This window comes from Salvelinus fontinalis, chromosome 6 (assembly GCF_029448725.1).
Source record: "Salvelinus fontinalis isolate EN_2023a chromosome 6, ASM2944872v1, whole genome shotgun sequence".
Classification (NCBI taxonomy): Eukaryota; Metazoa; Chordata; class Actinopteri; order Salmoniformes; family Salmonidae; genus Salvelinus; species Salvelinus fontinalis.
In genome coordinates, this window is record NC_074670.1 from 10,716,074 (window position 1) to 10,735,514 (window position 19,441).

The 19,441-nt window shown below is 42.5% G+C and overlaps 1 protein-coding gene across 1 annotated transcript in view; it reads left to right on the forward strand.

The window, feature by feature from the left end:
• The first annotated feature begins 1,041 nt into the window (after positions 1-1,041).
• The window catches only part of LOC129857015 (collagen alpha-1(VI) chain-like), a 38,929-nt gene continuing 20,529 nt past the window's right edge, over positions 1,042-19,441 (forward strand). Inside the window, exons 1-24 of the mRNA XM_055924871.1 lie at positions 1,042-1,213; positions 1,726-1,869; positions 5,077-5,206; positions 8,246-8,452; positions 9,322-9,478; positions 9,868-9,981; positions 11,035-11,055; positions 11,243-11,263; positions 11,418-11,462; positions 13,490-13,543; positions 13,690-13,734; positions 14,049-14,075; positions 14,239-14,265; positions 14,411-14,455; positions 15,498-15,551; positions 16,814-16,876; positions 16,966-17,028; positions 17,169-17,222; positions 17,406-17,441; positions 18,107-18,232; positions 18,410-18,472; positions 18,577-18,639; positions 18,752-18,802; positions 18,954-18,989. Of these exons, the coding sequence (XP_055780846.1) occupies positions 1,773-1,869; positions 5,077-5,206; positions 8,246-8,452; positions 9,322-9,478; positions 9,868-9,981; positions 11,035-11,055; positions 11,243-11,263; positions 11,418-11,462; positions 13,490-13,543; positions 13,690-13,734; positions 14,049-14,075; positions 14,239-14,265; positions 14,411-14,455; positions 15,498-15,551; positions 16,814-16,876; positions 16,966-17,028; positions 17,169-17,222; positions 17,406-17,441; positions 18,107-18,232; positions 18,410-18,472; positions 18,577-18,639; positions 18,752-18,802; positions 18,954-18,989 (1,599 nt within the window). The 5' untranslated portion in view covers positions 1,042-1,213; positions 1,726-1,772. The remainder of the gene's footprint in view (positions 1,214-1,725; positions 1,870-5,076; positions 5,207-8,245; positions 8,453-9,321; positions 9,479-9,867; positions 9,982-11,034; positions 11,056-11,242; positions 11,264-11,417; positions 11,463-13,489; positions 13,544-13,689; positions 13,735-14,048; positions 14,076-14,238; positions 14,266-14,410; positions 14,456-15,497; positions 15,552-16,813; positions 16,877-16,965; positions 17,029-17,168; positions 17,223-17,405; positions 17,442-18,106; positions 18,233-18,409; positions 18,473-18,576; positions 18,640-18,751; positions 18,803-18,953; positions 18,990-19,441) is intronic.

The following is a 19,441-nucleotide window of genomic DNA, read 5'->3' on the forward strand; positions in this document are numbered from 1 at the left end:
GTGTGCAATTTACTTTGAGTGATTGTGGAATTCTTTGCCCCTGTCTACCATGTTGTTGTTCAGCCCACCATGCTGAACGTTTCCATCCATACTTTGGAGTGTGATGGTCTGTCAGTTGTGGCAGCCAGGTTGCATGCGGGATGCATGTATCTGCATGTTTGGCCATCACAGTTCCTGACTTCCATTATGTTAGCCTGAGGGCAAACAGGCCCACCTGAGACAAAGACCAGTCCATATCAGATTTGAATTGCATGCTGCAGGCACTTATCTGCATGTGAACTTATTCTTAATGGAGGCTGCTAACAATGGCCGAAACAGAGCAAATGGAATGGCATCAAACACCTGGAAAACATGTGTTTGATACCATTCCACTGATTCCACTCCAGTCATTTCCACAAGCCTGAGTTCCCCAATTAAGGTTCCACCAAACTCCTGTGTTAGAGCAAGAGATTTCTGTTTTTCTCTTGTCTGAGGAAATAAGAAATCTATTGTACATTAAAAAACAATTTACCAGGACACTTTGACACAGCTTTTAGCTTCCGTGTTGAATAAGAGTGAGATAGGAGGTAGCTGGGCGCTTGACTCGTCAATGTTTCCATCAAGGCCAAGTTTATAGCAATGAAAGGACTCTTTCAGGTCTGATCTGGGGTGAGCCAAATGCTATTTGAGATCCATTACATTGTTTAGATTGGACTTTGCAGACACTTGAATCTAACAACTTTAGCCAAGAAATGTGTTCTCATTCTTCGCACAGTCTTGTTCAGTTGACTGAGTCAGACCTCCATGTCATTCTGAGGTGAAGACTGTGAGATTGTTATAATGTGAGGAAGTGCATCCTGTAGAAACTTCTCTAAGAGGACATTGAACCTTCAGAGGGCCTTGAATCTTCACTACTGGCAACATTTTTAGGCCACACACACAGCGATACTTCATCCAAAATGAGTTTAAAAAAACAGCAAAGATTGCACTGTGTGCTATGTCTTTGTGTAGCCTACTTTATTAAATCCCCTGTAATTTACTCTATCGGCCTCAGTAGAAGCTGCTGTAAGGTAGCAGTAAGGATTGTGTGGGGTGTGAGATGGGAGGATACTTTGCAGGTGAGCCCCACCCTCTCCTGTTGCACAGACTGCTAGCAGAGAGAGCAGCAAACACACCTGGACGACCCAAACCTGTGGGATATTCACATTTTAACACATATCCAAAAGAGAGAAAGGTAAGAAATGCCACTTTATTAAACACATACGTATTCTAAAGTGCTTAGAACCTACCACTGGTCACTTTAGAAGAGTTTGGAACAAATCCATTTGTCAGTTTAGAACCATACCACTTTAGAATGACAAGGAAACCTCTCCGTTGTCAAGTGTGGATTCAATGGGAATAGACATGAAATTCAACACTTGTATGCATCTGAAGTTAAGTCATAAGCATTATGCACCAAAGCATTTGGAAATACCAGTATTGGAAAATAATTTGTCAATAAAATAACATTTTAAACACTGTACTTTATTTTGAAAAGCATTTACTCTTGTTGACTTGTTGAAGGTAGGTAGTAGGTACCGATGTTGACTGAGGAAAATTCTGATGCATTTATATTTGGATGACGATTACAAAGGCCTACAACAGGATGTATGGAGGCTGGGTGTGAAGAGGGGTTTCAGGCTTTGACCACCCAAGCTGGATGTGCTTAAACATTCTCTTTTTATTGAATATTTTTCTTTGGCCTAGGTTCTCCTGAAGTCCCTTCTCCCCTGCGTCTCAGGAGGGCCTGTCCCATGATGAACCTGACCGGTGCTGTTCTACTTCTCTCGTTGGTGTCGCTAGTCCACGGTGCCTGCTCTCTCAATGGGAGGAACAGAGGAGACCTCTATGGTAGGCTATCAAGCCAAGCTGTAGCTGAGTAGCCTTGCTCTCCTGCCCACTCTTTTTTTACTTAGCAAGATGTTATGCCAATGCTTAATATCTGTTGAACATTTGCCAAAGCAAAGCATAAAACACAAGAATCATTAATGTTGCCAAGTGAAAGGGTAGTACATATTAATTTTGATGCACTTTAAAGGGCAACTCAATCACATTTCAACCTCATTTTCCTCATCTCCAGCACCGTACCATTGTCAACACGTGGAAACAACAAAAAAGACGTAAAAAAAAAGTGAAAACATCCTACCCAATGACATCATCAAAAGTTTAAACATTTTAAAAACAGTGATTTTAGAACACTATGAGATTGGCGGTGATGTGGGGATCAAGAAAAATGGCATCCCTCTGGCTAGAAGCTCGTTGAAGGTTTTGAAAATCACTCACCAATCTACACACCATACCCCATAATGACAAAGCAAAAACAGGTTTTTAGAAATGTTTGCAAATAAATAAATAAAAAATATTACATTTACATAAGTATTCAGACCCTTTACTCAGTACTTTGTTGAAGCACCATTCGCAGCGATTACAGCCTTGAGTCTTCTTGGGTACGACTATACAAACTTGGCACACCTGTATTTGGGGAGTTTCTCCCATTCTTCTCTGCAGATCTTCTCAAGCTCTGTCAGGTTGGACGGGGAGCGTCACTGCACAGCTATTTTCAGGTCTCTCCAGAGATGTTCGATCGGGTTCAAGTCCGGGCTCTGGCTGGGCCACTCAACGACATTCAGAGACTTGTCCCAAAGCCACTCTTGCATTGTCTTGGCTGTGTGCTTAGGGTCGTTGTCCTGTTGGAAGGTGAACCTTCGCCCCAGTCTGTGGCCTTGAGCGCTCTGGAGCAGGTTTTCACCAAGGAGCTCTCTGTACTTTGCTCCGTTCATCTTTCCCTCGATCCTGACTAGTCTCACAGTCCCTGCCACTGACAAATATCCCCACAGTATGATGCTACCACCACCATGCTTCACCGTAGGAATGGTGCCAGGTTTCCTCCAGACGTGACGCTTGGTATTCAGGCCAAAGAGTTCAATCTTGGATTCATTAGACCAGAGAATCTTGTTTCTCATGGTCTGAGAGTCTTTAGGTTCCCTTTGGCAAACTCCAAGCGGGCTGTCTGGCCACTCTAACATAAAGGCCTAATTGGTGGAGTGCTGCAGAGTTGGTTGTCCTTCTGGAAGGTTCTCCCATCTCCACAGAGGAAATCTGGAGCTCTTTCAGATTGACCATCGGGTTCATTGTCACCTCCCTGACCAAGGCCCTTCTCCCCATTTTTGCAAGTCTCATAGTAAAGGGTCTGAATACGTATGTAAATAAGGTATTTCAGTTTTTTTATCTTTTATACATTTGCAAAAATGTCAAAAAAATGTTTTCACTTTGTACTGTGTGTGGATTGTTGAGGGAAATTTTAGTTTTTAATACATTTTAGAATAAGGCTGTAACGTCACAAAATCAAGGGGTCTGAATACTTTCTGAATAGACAGTTGTTTCGTGCTGGAGATGATATATGATTTTGGAAAGTGGCCAAGTTGATTAACCAAACCCAAATGTGCTCAACCCCTGTAATAGAAAACAGAGGGAGGTCAGTAAATCTTGTCAGTCAATATCCTCTGAGCAGTCGTTAAAAAGGAGGTTGCATGTATCTCTCTACTACAACATGTTGATATATGGAGTACCTGTGTAATAAGACATCTTTGGATTGAACCAGCCATTTCTCTCTATGTCTGTATAGGACTTAAGCTTTGTTCACACTGCAGGCCTTAATGCAACAAAAAAAAATCAAATCCATTCTGTATAACTGACTCTCCAAACACTGTGACCAAATTGGATTTGTGTTCAGAAAGCATTCTATGCTAGTTGTTATAGCAACGACCAGTGGTGTAATGTAATTATGTAAAAAATACTTTAAAATCCTACTTAAGTAGTTTTTTTCTTCAGTATCTGTATATTTTTTTGTTGACTACTCTTACTTTTACTCCACTACATTCCTAAAGAAAATATGTAAATTCTACTCCCACAATTTATCCCTGACACCCAAAAGTACTCATTACATTTCAAATGCTCAGCCAGGACAGCAATATCCAATTCACGCACATACTGTATAAATATAATGAGTTGTCATCCCTACTGCCTTTGATCTGGTGGACTCACTAAACACAAATACTGCCTTTGTCATTCATGTCTGAGTGTTGGAGTGTGCCCCTGACTAGCAATACATTAAAAAATATATATACAATTGTGCCGTCTGGTTTGCTTAACATAAGGAATTTGATGTATAGCATTTACTTTTCACTTTTCCTCAAGTACGACAATGAGAATGTTTTTCACCACTGTACTTAAGTGATTTTTAAACCAGATACTTTTAGACTTTTACTCAAGTAATATTTTACTGGGGGACTTTCACTTTTACTTGAATCATTTTCTATTAAATATTTTATAAGGAGATGTCATCCCATTTGAAAAATATCCTTGGCTTAGTTGGCTATAAAGAAGCAGTTCTTCAGAAATTCTTGGGAATTGAGCTTACCAGTGGGAATTCCACATAATGTCTGTTTATGGATCTTTTTTTCATAAATTACTAAGGCAGAGTACATTTTCAACATATGTGTTAACTGTCCTGAAGTTGAATTGAACCAGAACAGTCAGTTTAATGAAAAATAAGCCTGTTTCAGTATCCAGATGTAACGGCAGCCTTCCCTCTCTTCAAGAGAAGAGGCAGCGTAGCCAGTGCTCAACATGTTCAATTAAATGATAAACAGAGAACACTTACAAATACAAAATAACAAAAAGTGGCAAACCGATACAGTCCTAGCTGGTGCAGAGAAAACACAGAGACAGGAAACAACCACCCACAAACCCAACACAAAACAAGCCACCTATATATGATTCCCAATCATTGACAACACATCTGCCTCTGATTGAGAACCATATTAGGCCAAACATAGAAACAGACAAACTAGACACACAACATAGAATGCCCACCCAGCTCACGTCCTGACCAACACGAAAACAAGCAAAACACACAAGAACTATGGTCAGAACGTGACACCAGAAAAAATGTAATAAAAACTATATTGAACACAGTATCACCATTTAAAAAATATTTTGTAATTTTTTTTATGCCATGTCAAATCTAACATTATCCTCCCCTTCCTGTTTCCCCAGACTGCCCAGCGGATGTGTACATTGTTCTGGACACCTCAGAGAGTGTGGCGCTGAGAGCCAAGCCCTACGGCTCCTTCGTTGATCAGATCAAGCAGTTTGCCCTGGACTTTGTGGACCAGCTCAACACTAGGTGTGTATCACCTCCATACTGACAGTTTCAGCTACATGACTGGTATTCATTAAGAAATTATGTGGTTAACAATGGGTGTTTTCAGGTCCCTTACTTCAATTCATGACATTTGGCAACTAAACGGTAATTAATGCTACGTAGTAATGATTAGGGCGAGCTTGCCAAGAGAAATCAAGTGTCATGTTAGCGACAAGGCTTCTGGGAAACTCGCGCTTGACCGTTTATTCACCCCACAGACTGTAACGCAGACCAAACAATATCACTCCTCCTACAGAGGCTTCCATTGGCATACCTCCTGTTTCATTCCTTAAACTACCCTCTGTGATCATTATTACAACATAGTCATATTGTACCAGTAAATTCACCACACACTCAGACCCACCCTGATAAGCAACATGCAGAATGTCCATTGATAGCTGCTCTGGGCAGTAGTGTTCTCCTGACAATGTGTTGTTGATGATCATCTCAGGAGGTCTGCCTCACTACATGCAGTCTTATGAACACGGTTGTGTGTTGACCTCTGTGTGAACTGTGGTTCTACAGTGATGAATCGGGGCTGAGAGGTAGTGCATGAGAACAGCTTCTCTCCTTACATGGTGCTCAGGGTTACGTTAATATGATGCTCTTGGAAAAGCACAAGCATACTGCTGTGGGCTAAAACAGAGTCACACAGAGTGTTTCTTGTTAGTCTTAAACAAATCTACCTTGAAACAAAAGTATACACCTCACACACATGGTTATGGGCTTAAAAAAAAGAATACACCTGTACCATGTCAGATATCAGGTATGAAGGTAAGACCCAGGTGCAGACACGTCAAATTAACAATGGTTTAATAATCCAACAGGGCAGGCAAGACAGGTCAAGGCAGGCAGGGGTCAGTAAACCAGAGGTGGGGCAACGGTACCGGACGGCAGGCAGGGTCAGGGTAGGCAGTGGTCAATAATCCAGAGGTGGGGCAAAGGTACCAGACGGCAGGCAGGCTCAGGGTAAGGGTAGGCAGAGGTCAATAATCAAGAGGTGGGGCAAAGGTACTGGTCGGCAGGCAGGCTCAGGGTAAGGGTAGGCAGAGGTCAATAATCCAGAGGTGGGGCAAAGGTACTGGTCAGCAGGCAGGCTCATGGTCAGGGTAGGCAGAGGTCAATAATCAGGAGGTGGGGCAAAGGTACTGGTCAGCAGGCAGGCTCATGGTCAGGGTAGGCAGAGGTCAATAATCCAGAGGTGGGGCAAAGGTACTGGTCAGCAGGCAGGCTCATGGTCAGGGTAGGCAGAGGTCAATAATCAAGAGGTGGGGCAAAGGTACTGGTCAGCAGGCAGGCTCAGGGTAGGCAGAGGTCAATAATCCAGAGGTGGGGCAAAGGTACCAGACGGCAGGCAGGCTCAGGGTAAGGGTAGGCAGAGGTCAATAATCAAGAGGTGGGGCAAAGGTACTGGTCGGCAGGCAGGCTCAGGGTAGGCAGAGGTCAATAATCCAGAAAAATATAACAAAACCATTTGACATTAAAACACCGGAGTTTCGGCAGTAAAAAAAAGAAAGTGGATTCATTATGAAATGATGACAAATATGAATAACATTCCATCCATGAGGCCACTAGAGGGCGATTTGGTAATTTGACTGAAGGAAAGTGATCTACGGAGGCCAAGACAGCTCAGCTTGTTGAACTACAAAACGCATTGGGCTTTTGCTAAGACCAGCGGCATTTATACAGATGCTGCAACTTATCTATTATAAATCGTAATAGACTTGCTTTTGCCATCCCACTGTTCGGAAACAGTGCAACTATTACGGTTAATATATTTGAGCTGTGTTTTCTGTGGCCCATACCGATACGTTTCATCACTGAATGACTGTGTGTGTGTGTGTGTGTGTGTGTGTGTGTGTGTGTGTGTGTGTGTGTGTGTGTGTGTGTGTGTGTGTGTGTGTGTGTGTGTGTGTGTGTGTGTGTGTGTGTGTGTGTGTGTCAGCCCCCACCTTTATCTCTCCCTCTCTGGGGTGTGTGTGTGTGTGTGTGTGTGTGTGTGTGTGTGTGTGTGTGTGTGTGTGTGTGTGTGTGAGAGAGTGAGAGTGAGAGAGAGAGAATCCCTAACAAGCCCAGACAGGCAGCCAGTGTAATGAGTGTCTGTTCAGTGCAGCCATTCCAAATCATTCGTCCAGAAAAGGTTTGGGGTTTAGTCAGGAATGCACTGACCTGCATTCCTGACTGAGAGAAAGGTTGATATGTTATCTCCATCTACTGAAGTCTCACCTTACAGCGAAGGAGTTGTCCTACTGAAGTTCAGAGGACCTGATGAATGACATCTTCACGTGATAAGAAATACACATATAGGAGAACAACACTTTCAGTCATGCAGGCACACAGTGAGCTTTGTCATTATCTGACATTTATTGAATTGGGGTCCATGTTTTGGAGAAGCCCTGTAATTCAAGACATTATTGTACAATAAAATAGCATCAGCTCAATGTTTATAAAGGAAGGATAAATGTTTGCTAGTATGCCATTTGCCAAAGATCATGGTGTATCCACTAATGTGTCTGACTCAGCACAACTTCTTTGCAAAACAGCCAAAATAGTAGATTTGTTTTTGTGATGTGATCCTACGGAAGTATGCAAAATACTACTGGCCTAAAGTTTAAAGAGCCAAAGAACACATAGTTCTAGACAGCTCCTTGTTCCTGACACGGTTGGTGGAGTATTTCTGTATCTTTCATTGACTTCATCAGAATAGCAACTGCCTGATGGTTTGATTGGGTACTGGAAAAAATAGCAGGAGGACGATGGGTGTAAATGTGCTTGGGGCTTGGCAAGACGGCACACTTGTAATAGATTTGTTCTATGAGGTTTTAGTACCACTTTCTCCCCTCTGGGAATCAATACATCATTCCCATGAACGAACTCCCTGCCTTTTAATCTGTAGACAGTAAATTAAATACTGCTGATTGAGGGGAATTGTCCCTGTAGACACCTGTAGTGCATGTAGATCAGAGGTAACTTGCTTTGTGTCACGCTTTGTGTGACATAGCTCTGCCTGTGCTCATCTAGATACTACCGCTGTGAGCGTAACCTGACGTGGAGTGTGGGAGTGCTGCACTACAGTGATGAGGTGAAGGTGATGAGCGAGCTAACCAGCACCAAGGAGGCCCAAGGAAGAACTCAGCTGAAGAGAGCCATACAGGACATCCGCTACATCGGCAAGGGAACCCACACCGACTGTGCCATCTCCGTAGCAACTGGGCAGCTGATGACAGGGTGAGTCCATCGATTGTATAAGGGCTCAGGGCCAGGCCCAGATGCAGATGGTTTGAGTATTTGATATTTATTAGTTCAAAAAAGGGTAGGCAAGAGAATGGACAGGCAAAAGGTCAAAACCAGATCAGAGTCCAGGAGGTACTGAGTGGCAGGCAGACTGGTCAGGCAGGCAGACTGGTCAGGCAGGCGGGTACGGAGTCCAGAAAACAGGCATGGGGTCAAAACCGGGAGGACTAGCAAAAGTGAGAATAGCAAAAGCAGGAGCACGGTGAGAAACACACTGGTTGACTTGAAACAGACGAGATGAACTGGCACAGAGAGACAGGAAACACAGGGATAAATACACTGGGGAAAATAAGCGACACCTGGAGGGGGTGGAGACAATCCCAAGGACAGGTGAAACAGATCAGGGCGTGACAGATTGGTTGATTGAGTAGTTAGTACGAGTCAATCGACCAGTCAGTCAGTTAGTTAGTTAGTCTGTCTGTCTGTCTGTCTGCATGCATGTATCCATCTCAAATGGGACGTTTGTGAGAGAGTGTCTTACAGCACATGCATTCTATCCCAATATACCATGCATGATACTTTGATATTGTGTAATACTTTCCTCCTTCACTTCTATAGTGCTCTTAGGAAAATGCTTTGTTATTTACACCTTGGAGCAGAGTTCAACGTTTTGTCAGGGGCAAGTTAAAGCACATTTCTTGCATCCTTGCAGGGTAAACAGATAGACATTCAAACCTCTACTAGGGAGATGGAGTTCCTCCACAAAGCTTCTGACAAAATAAAGTCTGCTCCACAATTATACAGAAAGGATCCCGTTTGACTCACACGCTCTGCTTTGTTGTACCTCTTTCTTCAACCCACAGCTCTCCTCTCCATGGCAACAAGTACATGGTGGTGGTGACAGATGGCCACCCGCTGGACGGATATAAGGAGCCGTGTGGCGGGGTGGCATACACCGTGTCTGAGGCCAGAGCCATGGACATTAAAATCTTCAGCGTGGCTATCACTCCGCATCACCTGGTAATCAAGAGGGACTAGAATAGAGCTCTGGCTAAAAGTTCCAGTTGTAGACAGAGACCTTTGCCCTCTGTAGTGGCCATGGAAATACAATAACAAATACTGCTCAAACAAACAGGATTGGCTGTAGTCTGACAGTCTGAGTTTTTTAAATCAAGGGTCCCACTGTATTTTATATATTTATATGTAGTCTTTGCATTCTTCTCTTGCACCTCAGGAATGTGTGGGTATGTCAACATCCAGGCTGCATCACATCTGGCCGTGATTGGGAGTCCCATAGGGCCCATTATACAAATAATTAAAACAATTAAAACAGCATTTTTTTACACACACAGAGAATGTTTGAGGTAGTTTTTCAGTATCTCTCTCTCTCTCTGTCTCTCTCTCTGCAGGACAACAGACTTGGTTCCATAGCAACAGATGTACAACACACCCATAACATGTCTGCTACTAGTGAGGACCCGCAGGTTGTTAGGAACACCATCAGCTACATAGTGTCTACCATGGTGAGTACACCATGGTCACATAGTTACCATCATACAAGCGGCCATTTTTAAACAAAGGCCCTGTACCTAAATGTAATTTACTGTAGGCCATTTTTAAACCAAGGCCCTGTACCTAAATGTCATTTACTGTAACGGGTTTCCTCTTCCTCAGAAGAGGAGGAGCAGGGATTGAACCAATATGCAGCGGAGTTTGAAGACATAATTTATTAAAGAATAACACGAAAACACGAACTTGACTAATAAACTAACAAAACAACAAACGGTGTAGACAGACCTGGACGATGGACTCACATAACACGAATAACGCACGAACAGGGAAAATAGCCTACACATAAATTAACGATGAACAAACAAACCGAAACAGTCCCGTATGGTGCGACAAACACTGACACAGGAGACAACCACCCACAACAAACACTGTGAAAACACCTACCTAAATATGACTCTTAATTAGAGGAACGCCAAACACCTGCCTCTAATTAAGAGCCATACCAGGCAACCCATAAACCAACATAGAAACAGAAAACATAGAATGCCCACCCAAATTCACATCCTGACCAACTAACACATACAACAAACTAACAGAAATAGGTCAGGAACGGGACATTTACTGTAGGCCATTTTTAAATCAAGGCCCTGTACCTAAATGTCATTTACTGTAGGCCATTTTTAAACCAAGGCCCTGTACCTAAATGTCATTTACTGTAGGCCATTTTTAAACCAAGGCCTTGTACCTAAATGTAATTTACTGTGGGCCATTTTTAAACCAAGGCCCTGTACCTAAATGTCATTTACTGTAGGCCATTTTTAAACCAAGGCCCTGTACCTAAATGTCATTTACTGTAGGCCATTTTTAAACCAAGGCCCTGTACCTAAATGTCATTTACTGTAGGCCATTTTTAAACCAAGGCCCTGTACCTAAATGTAATTTACCGTAGGCCATTTTTAAACCAAGGCCCTGTACCTAAATGTCATTTACTGTAGGCCATTTTTATTGTTGCCCAAATAGACTATTGTAATCAAATGTCTGTCTCTTATTTTATGGATCTGTAGTACAAGGATTCTGAATCTGTGGTGAGTTTTTTCTTCAGTCTTTTTGATACAAGCATTTCGCTACAACATCTGCTAAATATGTGTATGTTACCAATAAAATTTGATTTGATAGTTCCCGACCAATGCAGTGTGATGATTGTTGTTTGCGATCTCATTTATGAACAGTGATTATAACTGGGGTTGATTTATGTTTATTGTTCCTTTTCAGTGCTGTTCGTTCGAGTGCAAGGTAAGCCTGATCACATTGTCGTCATTTTTCAACATGATCTCGCAGAAAACTTCAGTACAGATTGTTTGTCTTGATTAATCTAATCTCAGTACAGTCTTAATATGGGGTCCAGTTGAGTCAGAAGCCTTTCTCATCAGTGTTCTTTGTTTCACAGGCTCCCCTGGGATCTCAAGGCCCTGCTGGTGCAGGAGGGGGCGCGGTAGGGTGCTCTCTGTTTTCCTTTTAGTTAAAACACCACATTTACATTTACCAGACGCTCGTATCCAGAGTGGCTTACAGGGGCAATTAGGGTTGAGTGCCTTGCTCAAGGGCACATCGACAGATTCAAACCATCAACTTTCAGTTACTGGCCCAACGCTCTTAACCGCTAGGCTATCTGTCGCCCACCTTAGCTATTGGGGAAAATATTGAAAATGACCATCGCTGCATTCTTAGATATACTTACCTTACCTCAAATTACTGATGGTTTGCTTAGCTCCAACTCTCAGTACCTAAGTAAGGGATAAGTAAGCATTGGGGGAGGTGGAGAAGGGGGCCTGAGGAACATTAATCAAACCCTGGGGATTTGGCTCACGTACTGCAGTTCATATACAGTAAGGATTCACAATGTAAACACGTGTGTGTGCGTAAGTGTGTGTGCGTGTGCGTTTGTGCACAGTGAAAAGCACATGAAACACATTACTATAAATATGCCAGACATTTATAATCACACAGTATTACAAGGTCAATATCAGTACAGTGAAAGAATGAGTGAAACAGAAAGTACTGATACTGGTTTGAAACCAGATTGATTGAAAAAAATAGAAGATGGAATAGACTGGCTTGTCCATAAACATGAGATTCAACCAGTGGCGGTCAAGGGTTTCCAGCCAGTCGTCTACAGTATCATGGGATCTTTTCCGTGCCAGAATAAGATCGCATGGCATGTGCTTTTACTATCAGGGCAAAGAGACGTGTTTCACTCGCCAATGTACATAAGAGAAAAGAGAGTGTGTGTGTGTGTGTGTGATGGAGGCGTGCATGACTGTGTGTCAGAGTGATGAGAGCGAGAGTAAGACAAAGGGAAAGACTGAGGCTTGATTCAGTAGTATCTTGCCTACAGAGGATCCAGAGCTGCCCCTGCTGTGGTCTGGATTCAAACCAAAGGTTTTAAGGGTGGGAGTGGCTTTGCGCCAATATCCAATGGAATGTTAATGAGATGACAATCTTTGCTTTACCAGGACCGTATTCCATGGGGTGCAGCGTTATGGAACATTGGGATAGAAATATATTACATAGAAAAGCCATGCTTCTATGTCATGTGGAATAGGGAATCATGTCCCCTCTATAACAAACATTTCTATGTATGATCTGAGTGTTCTCCAGAGCCTGCCCCCAGGCCCCTGTTTACCTGATGGGGAGTAATGACTCTGGCCTTCTCTGTGTCTGATCTAATCATGGCATCCAGATGGCCTGCCTAGCCCACTGCTAGTCAACACAGCTCTTGTGTGTTCCAGCCAAGAAATGCATTAAGGAGACGAGGAGGTAGTGGAACTGAAAAAGGCTTAGTTTAATTGATTCTATTGTACAGTACCGTGTTCTGTGCACAACTTCTGGCAGTCTGGCAAGTCCAAGACTTTCTTCTCTGTCTCAATAGGAAATGTGGGCCAAAGGGTGTAATGTCACATGCACAAATACAGTGAAATGCCTCTCTTGCAAACTCAAAACCTAACAATAAGTAAGTAAGCATACTATATACAGGGTCAGTTCCCATACCATATTTACAATGTGCAGGAACATTGGAGTGATGGAGGTATATATATATATATATATATACTATATACTATATGAGCAAGGTGACTAGGCAACAGGATATAAGGTAAACAGAGTAGCAGCAGCTTGTATGTGAGTGGCTGTGCTTGTGTGTAGAGTCAATATGAATGTGCATATTATGTCTGAGTGAGCAGATGATGGAGTGCATGTGTGTGTGTGTTGGAGTGACAGTGTGTGTGTGTGTGTGTAGGGCCCTGTGAGTGTGAACAGAGACAGTGCACAATAAAAATAAAAGGTCAATAAAGACACAAGGTTAACTCAGATAGTCCATGTAGCTATTTTGTCAACTATTTATCAGTCGTATTGCTTAGGGATAGAAGCTTCCTGTAGCTTAACACAGTTTATACCAGAATGACTAACACTGGAAGAGGTTGACTGATGACAATGACAAATAGATATGATTCTTTTTTTCAGGGAACTCCAGGACGTCAGGGGGTTGCCGGGAGACCGGGAAGTTTGGGAGCAAAGGTAGTATATGACACATTACAGAACATGAGCTTGTCTGTCTGCTGACTGTAGACTGTGGATACATTATGCTCTGTAGCCTGTTTGATGCTACAGATGATGGCTACAGGCAATGTGGATCACATGTGGATCATATCTTTGTCACCCAGGGGACCGCAGGTGACCAGGGGCCCCAAGGACACAGAGGAGAGAAGGTCAGAGTGATTATGTATCTAAAATAAAAATATATACCACTTTGAATGTTTAGATTATTCATAACACATGCTGGTTAGCTATAATGTAACCTTGCCTGGCAGAATTTACAGCTATGGCGTAAATGCAATATTTAGAGGCACACTTGTCTGGCTGTATAAGGTTAGCTAATGCAATGTTCCATGAGCATTCACTTAACTGTATTGAAATATGCCATATGTTCCCAGTGTTTCCAACACCAGGATTTTACAAGTCTGGATCCGTATTAAGTGCTGAGAAGCTAAACTCTGATGTTCGTCACTCTCTTTCTCTACAGGGTGACCATGGTCCTACTGGTGACAGAGTAAGCTCTCATCGGTCTTGTGGAGAGTAATAGTGATTATAATAGTGTTTATAAACCTTGTAGTACATAAGTATATAATGTAAACAAAGAATACATCACATCAAATCATCCAACAGCCGTAGATTCAGCTGTCAAAATGTTCAAACGTTATTTTGCCCTACAGGGTCCAAGAGGACCATCTGGACAAAAGGTATGTTGTTGATCTTATGCATCATTCATTCATTCATTCATTCATTCATTCATGTATCCATCCATCCATTCAGTCATACACATTGTCACATACTCACCAATTCAACCAATTGCAGTATGAAGTCATGTGACCCATGTGTTTCTAGGGTGAGAAAGGAGCGGATGGAGTGGACGGGAAAGACGGCCTTGTGGTTTGTTTGTTTTCTACCTCAACACACAGCCCCCGCATCATTAAATGTTTAACAAGGGTATCACTCTGTAAACTTACAAACAGAAAAACAAGGCTATCAAGGCCTCGTAAAGTGTGAGTGACCAATTAAACAGGGATGCAGGCTTCGCCCTCACAGGTCTCCCTTTATATACACCCATATTCCAGAATTATTAGAGGGGTTGAGACGAAAACAAGATGAGAATGAAATACAGATGAATGATGGCTCAGCCCATGCTGAAGGCTGTTAGTATTATGTAACACCTGTACCTTCTTCCATAGGCTCTGGACCTATTATACAGTATAGAGCAATACTTTTGTCCATCCCCGTGAGGCACTATATGGAGCACAACAGGGTGCCCAAAAGAATGATCTTAAAACCTTCCAGGTGCTGTATGGTGGATATGAGCCAGAATAATCATATAGGTGTTTTTTAGACTAAATGTTTAGCACTAAAGCCTCATTGTCACATCCCTTTAGAATCCCCCTGGGAGATTTGACGGGAAGTTCCTTAACTATAAAAAAAGATAAATAAAAACAATTTTACTTCACAAATCAAATTGCGCTAATGGAAAAATGTCATATTCAGCAATGTAAATTGACTAATAAAAATATGTTATCACTAATAAGCATATGTTATCATTGTCTGTTTCTATACTTTTTGTCTGTACACTGGTTTTTCTGCAATAAAAATATATATATATTTTTAAATTTTATATATATATATATATAAATAAAAAAGTCAAATAATTCAAAAATATTCAAATTGAAGATTTAGAGTGAAGACAGTCCCCACCCATCACCCCCACCCCCACCCCCACCCCGGGCCCTGAATCTCTTGACATGTTTCTCAGACCAGAGCAGATGTTTTTCAGAGCAGATAACTGTGTAGTAGGCCCAGATTACAAAGTACATTAGAGAGTTCTGTTTCTCTGGAAACCTTCAGTGAGGTCACTCATGTTAGTGTTATTCCTTGAAATGTGCAGTAAACTCCCACGTCGCCCTCTCTCTTTCTCTCTCTGTAGGGGGACCCTGGGGTTATGGGCCTGCCTGGTTGTAAAGGAGACGAGGGGGCAGAGGTAAGTCTATAGGAGTGATGCAAGGTCATGTAACCAGAGTCAAAGTCATCACACTCTGCTTGTCTTGTTTCCTACGGCTTTTCCTTTTCTTCACATTCGTTCCAGACTGATCACCACCAGCCCTCCTTAGTCCCACTTCCACACTCCCCCTTTAAAAAAGACCATCTACTCTGTCCCATGTGCACGTACCCACACACACACCACACGAACCCACACACACACTACACGCACCACATGCACCCACACACACCACGGCTTACTGTATTCATGACCCACTAGACTAGTTACAGTGAAACTCTGGGAGCGTTACACCAAGCGGTCATCATTTCCCAGAATTTCCCCCCCAAAGCCAAGAACCACTTGGCAGCCAATAGCGCTCTAGTCTAGTCAGTAGACTGACAGGTACTGCTAACAGAGAGTTACAATACTACACATTATTCCCATAACTCTGTCCTCAGCAGACTTCATAGTCATTCCCTTTTTGCTGTTAAAACAGGTGTGCTTCATTCTGCGGTTGAAAGCAATTCAATTCAAACTAAATCAGAAGATGAGACAGGGTTATTTTGAGTGTGTTTTTTCTGCCATGATTGGGGAACTTAGCCAGGCGGATAAGAACAACCCTTTTGTTTGTTTATGTCTGATTGGGCTATGAGTGGGAGTTTATTTGATTGGGGTATGAGTGGGAGTTTATTTGTTTGCAGTCTTTTGGGAATCTTTACCGGTCTCCCACTTGGATAGAATAATGCTAGATAAATAGTAGAGGAATTGTCTTAATTATATCTGAAGTATTCATATTTAAGTTCAGACTGGTTGATGTTGGTAATGACTGTTTCCTCTGATCTGAAGTATTCATATTTAAGTTCAGACTGGTTGATGTTGGTAATGACTGTTTCCTCTGATCTGAAGTATTCATATTTAAGTTCTGTCTGGTTGATGTTGGTAATGACTGTTTCCTCTGATCTGAAGTATTCATATTTAAGTTCAGTCTGGTTGATGTTGGTAATGGCTGTTTCCTCTGATCTGAAGTATTCATATTTAAGTTCAGTCTGGTTGATGTTGGTAATGACTGTTTCCTCTGATCTGAAGTATTCATATTTAAGTTCAGTCTGGTTGATGTTGGTAATGACTGTTTCCTCTGATCTGAAGTATTCATATTTAAGTTCAGTCTGGTTGATGTTGGTAATGACTGTTTCCTCTGATCTGAAGTATTCATATTTAAGTTCAGTCTGGTTGATGTTGGTAATGACTGTTTCCTCTGATAGGGGGAGCCAGGTCCTCTGGGACAGAAAGGAGATGCAGGATCTTATGGATTACCTGGACAAAAGGTAAGTCTCTCATACCCAGCATCTTAATTGTCTGTTCTGCATTTAATGTGTGAGTGACTTAAGTTTCTATTTCACCTTCCTGTCCACAGGGAGAGATGGGAACACCTGGGGAGCTAGGGGTTCCTGGAGTGTCTGGACCCAACGGAGTCAAGGTAATCAATCAATTTATCGATTTATCAACTAATCAAATCAATCAATTAATCAATCAGTAATTTGATCATTCAATCAACCATCCATCCATCACACAGGAGAGCTTTTCTGTGTGGCTGTATTGTTTCATCTGTGTCTGTAGGGGGAGCCTGGACCAATGGGAGGACCTGGAAATAAGGGTGACCGAGGAGACGAGGTAAAAACACCACCACCTCAATAACTCTATTGTCAATAAGTTGCAGATTCTGATAACTGCCAGTTGTGATAAACGGCCAAATGTATAGGTATATTTTTTATAGTTGAATGGGAAAATGATGCCGTAACCAATAACGATTGGACAATGACCTCAGGCACCTGTCCACCTTTCTGTGTTTTACAGGGGGACTTTGGACCGTCTGGAGCGCCAGGCACAGAGGTTTGGAACTCAGCTAGTTCTAGAATCAATACAACACCAGGACCAGGACGAATACTGTCCACATAATCTGACACAGGAAGACACATATCTTACTAGATCACTGAACATCAGGGTGCCCCAACTGATGGCCCTAGGGCAGAATTTGGCCTGGGGGTGGTTTTATTTGACCCCCCCAAGTTTTCTAAAAAATAAACTAAAATAAACTAAATAATCTTTTTATTTTTTATTGTTGGACACTATGAAATCAGCTCAAGGGAATTTAAGAGATCTATTCTAAGTATTCACACGCATAATAGAGAGAAACATGTGATTGAATACAAATGTAAGCAAGGCTTCTTGCGGTCAATTTGCCGTCTATTTGTAACTATGTTCCGGCCACCCGACAATCTGCTCAAGCAATCTAGTTGATGATCCCTGCTCTACATTGACTAAATGGCTGAATTAAATAGTTGTTTCACTGTCAAAGAAAACACGTTAGTATTTAATGAATCAAAAAAGTTGGTTTAGCTTTTGTAAACACTTCATTTGATATTTACATTATGGTAAAAGGGCCTTGTTGACCGATGGGAAGTTGCTGTTTAGCTGAACATTGCTGTTCACATCCAAGCTGGTGACCTCTCTCTCTCCCTCTCTCTCCATCTCTCTTCCTATTTGTCTCTCTTAAGGGTGTAGGGGGAGAGAGGGGACTGAGAGGTGCTCCAGGAATAAGAGGTGGTCAAGGGGAGACGGGTGACCCAGGCTCTGCTGGAGCACAGGGTCATGAAGGTCAGGCTGGAGACGTGGGTTCACAGGTGAGTGTCCCTCTGTCATCTATTACTCTGTGTGATCACTTGTTCTTTCTTATATGGTTCCAACAACACCTTCCCGGGGAACAGGCTGGCTCTCTCATGGGCTATTGCTAAATACAGGTTGATGTTTTACCTCCAGTCATTGTCGCACGCCCTCTCTTCATTTCTTCCCCCTTAAAGGGTCTGAGTGGAGTGTCTGGGCTCAAAGGGTACAGAGGAGAGCCGGGTTCTCACGGACCTGCGGTACGATGGCCAGTCATTTAATGATTTCAATGATGACACAGCTATACCACGTGGTAACACATGCAAACTACAATACATGTTTTGACCAGGGTCTCTTCCCCCAGGGTGTTAAGGGCCCCAGGGGGCCTCCAGGAGCACCGGGAGATGCAGGGCCCATTGGGAAAAGGGTTAGTGACTTCTGGCGTATGGAAGAACAGAACGTTTGTATTGAAGAGGTTATCTGATTTATCATGAGGCTAATATTCTGAATAAACAATATTATCTTGATTCTCTCTTCAGGGTGATGATGGAACACAGGGAGAAGGCCAACCTGGATATCCAGGGTTCCAGGTCTGTATTTCCACAGCAGTGAATTTCTGAACAATAAGTAGGCATTCATGTTTTTATTCTTAGTTACAAGTATGATTTATCAACATTGTTTGGACCAAATGTCCATGGACCCCATTTGCCTATTTCAGATTTTTCTTTCATCTTCTGACAGGGATACCCGGGTCTGAGAGGACCTGCAGGTTTAAAGGTCTGTCGGTCTGCCTATCTTTCTGTCTATCTGGATACCCAGGTCTGAGAGGACCTGCGGGTTTAAATGTCTGTCTGTCTGTCTGTCTGTCTGTCTGTCTGTCTGTCTGTCTGTCTGTCTGTCTGTCTGTCTGTGTCTGTCTTAAAGCTGACAGTCAGAACAGTCTGCTGCCAGTTAGGGCTGTCTGTCACTGACAGGGAAGCTAACAGTCTAATGCCTAATTTCCCTGAATCCTTCATAGTGTTGTAGCCTTACGTTGGGCCCACAAAAGTGACAGTAACTCTATAAGGTTAAGTTCACATCAGGTAAAGCTGAATCCCAATTATTCTTTTTTTTAAACTTTTGTCTGGATCAGGGTTTGGAACCAAATTATTATCCAATTGTTTCGTTCTGAACAGAAACACTATTCTTTTTGTTCCATTCCACTGTTACGTCCAGAAAAAGAAAGATAT